The sequence below is a fragment of the Erinaceus europaeus genome, chromosome 15 (genome assembly GCF_950295315.1).
Source record: "Erinaceus europaeus chromosome 15, mEriEur2.1, whole genome shotgun sequence".
In the NCBI taxonomy this organism is placed as follows: Eukaryota; Metazoa; Chordata; class Mammalia; order Eulipotyphla; family Erinaceidae; genus Erinaceus; species Erinaceus europaeus.
In genome coordinates this window covers 3,647,032-3,653,031 of record NC_080176.1, presented here as the reverse complement: position 1 = coordinate 3,653,031, position 6,000 = coordinate 3,647,032, and the positions used below count along the sequence as shown (strand labels likewise).

At 52.5% G+C, this 6,000-nt stretch overlaps 1 protein-coding gene across 1 annotated transcript in view; it reads left to right on the top strand.

The window, feature by feature from the left end:
• The first annotated feature begins 1,251 nt into the window (after positions 1-1,251).
• Positions 1,252-6,000, top strand: part of SEC14L5 (SEC14 like lipid binding 5) — a 49,337-nt gene continuing 44,588 nt past the window's right edge. Inside the window, exons 1-2 of the mRNA XM_007522007.3 lie at positions 1,252-1,399; positions 2,095-2,213. Coding sequence (XP_007522069.1) covers positions 2,151-2,213 — 63 coding nt within the window. The 5' untranslated portion in view covers positions 1,252-1,399; positions 2,095-2,150. The remainder of the gene's footprint in view (positions 1,400-2,094; positions 2,214-6,000) is intronic.

The window sequence follows — 6,000 nt, the reverse complement described above, 5'->3', positions numbered from 1 at the left end:
AAATTCTCTTGCAAGTAGAGACCCAGGAGTCATCCATCCACTGTTGTTTGCTGCCACCTCGCGGTAGAGATGGGAACTTTGTGCTCGATTTTCATCCTTGACCTTCATATGGAAAAGGCACTGGGCGCTGAGTCAGCCCCCAACCTACCCCTAAGATCCTGCAGACTTGGGGGAGGCGGGGTGGAAATGAACTAGATGTCACACAGGATCCCTGCTCTCTGGAATCTCCTAATATCTCAAGAGAGACAGTCTGTCACCCACAAACAAATAACACGAATGAATCAATAAGACAATTAAGAGTGTCGTCCATGCTGGGAATGAAATGATATATTCAACAAGCAGAGTATGGGACTGTGTCCCTGCATCCCCACTCCCTGCTGAGGACTGTGGGACATACAAGGGCAGGCGTGTCTGATTTCCTCTGTGAATGGGTGAACCCTCCCAGAGCAGGCTTGTAGCCAACGCTCAGTAAATTCCATGAATGAATGAATGAGCATACACATGAGAAAGCTGTCCAGACAGAGCCGGCTTCTTGGCTTCCATAGGTGTAACAGATACGTCTCAGGGCGTCTTGGGAGGACTGCAGGGGCGGAGGAGCATGGACAGATGCCACCCTTTCACCCTGCTTTATAACCTCCCCCCCCCTCGCATTACTGTTCTTAAGCGCTTTCCCTGTTTTGTTTTGTTTTGTTTTTTCTCTGGCATTTTTCGCCACCATTGTATTTCCCTTAGTTCATGTCTGTTTCCTTCACCTGGATGAAAACTCCAGAAAGGCAAAGATATATGCAGGACATGATCTTGCGTAGGCGTTCATCCCTCTCTTCCTACAGAATGAATGAATGAATGAATGAAAGGGTGGATGGGTGGATGGCGTGTGGGCAGGGCACCGGCAGGAGCCAGTGGGAGGGGCGTGGCTTGGAGCCCAGGAGGGGCGGGCGGGCGTGGCTGTGTGGAGCTGTGGGCGGGACCATCCGAGGCCTGGTCACCTCATTGGCTGGGTGATTTGGGGGTGGGGAGTGAGGGGCGGGGCCTCTAGAAGGCGTGGTCAATCCAGAGGAAGGACGGGGGGGTTCAGGGCGTGGTCAAGGAAAAGACCTGTAAAGTGGAGGGTGGGGCTAAGATACGGGCGTGGCCACACGGGGGGCGGGACCTGACGGAGTCGTGTGGGTGTGGGCGTGGTCACGCGGTTCCGTGTGGGCGGAGCCAGGGTGTGGGCGGGGCCAGACCGGCTCTCCGCTGTCCGGGGTCCTGGAGCGCTTCGGCCCCGCAGGTCTCGCTCGCGCCCCGCAGGCTCCTCCCTGGCCGGCCGCCCAGTGTGCAGAGCAGAGCAAGCTAGAAGCTCCACCGCCGGTCGGCCCCGCCCGAGACACTGCGATCCAGGCCAGGCGGCTGCTGGGGGGTGCCCAGTGGGGTGCAGCTCCGCACTGCTGGGGTGGGGGGTCTGTGTCCCCCGAGACCTGGAGGGTGAAGGTAAGCTGGGTTGCAGGGGCCTGAGCATGCATGCATGTGGCCGCCTGTGGGTGTGCATGTGCATCTTGGTGTGTGATGCTCCGGGGAATTGTGTGCCTTGTGTAGAGTTGGGTAGGAGCTGGGTTTCTGTGTGTGTGTGCAAAGTTGTGTGTGTGTGTGCACGTGCAGCCCAGTGTGGGAGGGAGTCGTGCATGTGTGTGCCCATGTGTGACAATGCATGTGCATATGTCCGAGTGCTTGTGGAGGGCAATGATTCTTGGTGGTGGTGGGGCACACAGGGGTCAGAATGTCTGTGTGGAGCTGTGTGGTGCGTGGGTGAAGTGCATGGTGGAAGTGGAAGAATCGGTAATGTGTGTGCCACTTGGCGTGGGTGTCTGTGAGGGGTGTTTCTGTGCCTGTCACTGAAGGGTGGGGTAGGAGGAAAGTTTGTGTCGCTTTTAGAGGATTAAGTGTGATCCCTGGGCACCGGGTAATGCAAAAGGACCCAGCCCAAAATAGTTTGGAGGTCACAGGGAGAACTGGGGAGCCGTGTGGGTGGACCTGAGAGGGCTGGAAGAGGAGCAGTGGGCAGGGCTCCTGCTTCTTCTGGAAGGAGCTGCAAGCTCTTCCTCCCTCACGCCCCAGGCCAGGTGCTGTGCTCACTCCTGCCTGGGCACTTCAGCCGGAGCACCTGCGGGAACATGGTGCAGAAGTACCAGTCCCCTGTCCGCATCTACAAGTACCCGTTCGAGCTGGTCATGGCGGTGAGTGACCCCTGATTCTTGGGGCCCTGGTGTGACATGGCTGGAGGGATGCGGAAGGTCAGTTAGGGCTGGGAGGAGGGGGAACCCATCAGGCCTCAACTGATGGGGTGTGTGTGTGTGGCAAGTTTCCAGCCACTGACCCTTCCGCCTGACCCTCCTGGCTCTCCCACCTGTCCCCACATCTTCAGTAATCCTTGCCCACTGACCACATCACCAAGGCTTTTCTGTTCTGTTCTGTTCTTTTCTTTACCACCAGGGTTGTCACTGGGGCTCAGTGCTTGCACCATGCCACTGCTCCTGGTGGCTGTTTATTTTTCTTCATTTTTTAAAATTTAAAATTTAAAATTTAAAATTTATTTATTATTGGGTAGAGACAGAGAGAAATTGTGAGGTGAGTAGGAGGCAGAGGTAGAGAGAGATGTAGCGATACCTGCAGTCCTTGTGAAGCTTTCTTCCCTGTACGTGGGGACCAGGGCCTTGAACCTGGCTCCTTGCACACTGTAATGTGTGGGCTTAACCATGTGTGCCACCACCTGGCCCCTCTTCTTTATTTTTTGATAAGGGGTGAACAAGAGAAAGAGGGACAGAGAGAAAAGGAGACACCTGCAGCACTGCTGCATTGTTCATGAAACTTCTCCCCTGCAGAGGGGACAGAAGGCTTGAGCCTAGGTCTTCACACCCGGCCCTCCATAAGGGCTTTCTTTTTCCTTGTTGAAACTAACCTGTTCTTCTGTCTCAGGATCCCCAATAGAAAACAAAGTTCTCAGGGGCCAAGCTCCCACTACTGTGTGTGTGTGTGTGTGTGTGTGTGTGTGTGTGTGTGTGTGTGTGTGTGTGTGTGTGTATAGTGATAATAACAATGAATATTGCCATTAAAATCATGCTCATCCCACCAACCTTGAGTGCTAAGTCTTCATATATAGTTTTGACTCATACCTGCAGACTGTCACATAAGAGTAAACTGAAGCTTGATAGAAGGGACAGTCTTGGCAGAGGGGAGATAGCATAATGGTTATGCAAACAGACTCTCATGCTTGAGGCTCCAAAGTCCCAGGTTCAGTCCCCTGCACCACCATAAGCTAGAGCTGAACAGTGCTCTGGTAGGAAAGAGAGAGAGAGAGAGAGAGAGAGAGAGAGAGAGAGAGAGAGAGAGAGAAGGAAAGAAAAGATAAATAAAAAAAGAAGGGACAGTCCTAGATTTGCCTTCTCCCCTTCAAGGGGACCAAGACAGGGAGAGAGGCCGTCCCTGGGCAAGAGGAGGCTGGTCACAGTCTATTTCAGGGAGGATTCAGACGGATGAGGCTGCTTGTCTGGTGGGGCAGTTTGTCTACTGGGGGCTGGAGGCAAATGCTGATTCCTGGGTTCCTAGATCTTTGGGCTTCGCATCTGGAGGCAAAAGTGGGGTCAGCTGCTAGAGGCAGGGCGGGTGACTCCTTATCCTTGGTGCCATCACGCTGCCTCTTGGCGCTCCTCTGCCCTGTAAAATGGGGTCACACGATTGAGCTGTGATGAGAGGAGATGGGTCTTTGGCTCGGAGCCTGGCACACAGAACGTTCTCACTGAACACAGCTGTGCTTGTGATAATGCAACATGGCCCTGCACGACGGCATCGAATGTGGAAGAGCCCTTGGAATCTGCCCCCGTGCTCCCTGGCTGCTTCATGCCAGACTCCCCTCCAAGGACCTTCACATCCGTTGGTGTGTGTGGGTGTGTGGGTGTGTCCTATCCAATCTTACTCTAGCTTTTTATTATCTTTTATTTATTTATTGGATAGAGACAGAAATTGAGAAGGAAGGGTATGAGAGAGAGGGAGAGAGAGACAGAGAGATGCCTGCAGCCCTGGTTCACGACTCACAAAGTTTCCCCCTGCAGGTGGGGGCCAGGGGCTCAAACCTGGGTCCTTATGCACTGTAACGTATGTGCTCAGCCAGGTGCGCCACCACCCGGCCCCCTCAGTCTTATTCTATAAACCTACACACACACACACACACACACACACACAGTTTGCGTGACTATACCATGGAACCATGGAGATGGTTGGAGGTCAGGAAAGAGGAGCCCCAGAGTTGTACTGGCTGGCTGGGTCCCCTCCAGCAAATTACTTACCCTCTCTGAGCTGGCACTCCCCATTTCTAAAATGGGGATCACACAGCTTCCAAATTCGGCATCGTGCTGTGGATAAATGAGTCAGTGTGTACGGAACTCCCTGGCAGGGCCTGGCACGGATCCGTGCCATCACTGAGATTTTTGCTGCCTTTCCTCGGTTCACCATGGGTGCTGAGGACACCCAGGGAAGTGGAGTCCAGAGGACCAGCTCCCTTGATCTGACTGTGTGTCTCTGGACTGTCATTGGGTCGCTGTGAGACGGGGGTGGTTCTGTGCACCCGACAGGGTTGTCACTTGTGAGGATGGAAGGTGACTGTGGTGTGTAAGGGGTGCCCGGCCCTGTCCATACCACACAGGCAAGAAACACAAGCTAAGCAGAAGCAGTCGCAGCATCCGGCTCAGGCTCTGGGCAGCTCATATGTTCTAAGACCCTGGACTCTTTCATGTACTCCTTAGGAGAGAAGCACTTAGCCCACGTGTCTGGAGTAATCCTAGCACTGGTCATGCTCTGCCAAGAAGCTGAGATTAATACTGGTAGAATGGAAAATGAAAACTTTTTTTTTTTTTTTTTTTTACCAGCTCTGGGTTACGGTGGTACAAGAGACTAAACTTGGGACTTTGGAGCCTCAGGCATGACAGTCTCTGCATAATCATTATGCTATCTGCCCCCACCTCCTGCCCTAATACTGTTTTAATTATTGCACAGAGGGGCCGGGAGATGGCTCACCCAACAGAGCACACACTTTGCTAACGATTCTTTAAATTTGGTGATTGCAAATATTTCTGAGTATCCTAAACACACGCTAGGACCAGGGAGATGATGCATCGGTACCACATAGGACTTGCATGGAGAGGTCCCAGGTTCAATGCCCTGGAGGTGGTGGTTGGGGAATGGGGGTGGGGAATCCATAACATGCCAGATGCAATTTCCATCCATGAAGTCCATGCAATAATCATTCTCTGTTGTTATTATTATCATTGTTATTATTACTATTATTTTGCCACCATGGTTATTACTGGTGGCATGGTTATTATTTCACATGGTTATTATTTCTTCACCAACATGATTCAACCACTCCCAGTGGGCTGTATTTTTTTTTTTTTTTTTGCCTTCAGGGTTATTGCTGGGGCTCAGTGCCTGCACCATGAATCCACTGCTTTCGGAGGCCATTTTTACCCCTTTTGTTGCCCTTGTTTTATTTTATCGTTGTTGTGGTCATTATTATTGTTGTTATTGATGTTATTGTTGTTGGATAGGACAGAGAGAAATGAAGGGAGGAAGGGAAGACAGAGGGGGAGAGAAAGACAGACACCTGCAGACCTGCTTCACCACCTGTGAAGCAACTCCCCTGCAGGTGGGGAGCAGGGGGCTCGAACCGGGATCCTTCCTCCGGTCCTTGCGCTTTGCCCCATGTGCACTTAACCTGCTGTGCTACTGCCCGACCCCCATTCTTTTTCAATATTTTAGACAGACAGACATACAGAGAGAGAGAGAGAGAGAGAGAGAGAAACACCACAGCACGGTTCCTTTCCCTGGTGCTATGCGTGCTTCATGTGGTGCTGGGTTTCATGCCTGGGGCCTCACACATGGTGGAAATGTGCACCTTACCTCCTGAGCGATCTCCTACTCCCACTCTTTGTATTTTTTTTTTTTCTCCAGGGTTATTGCTGGGCTCGGTGC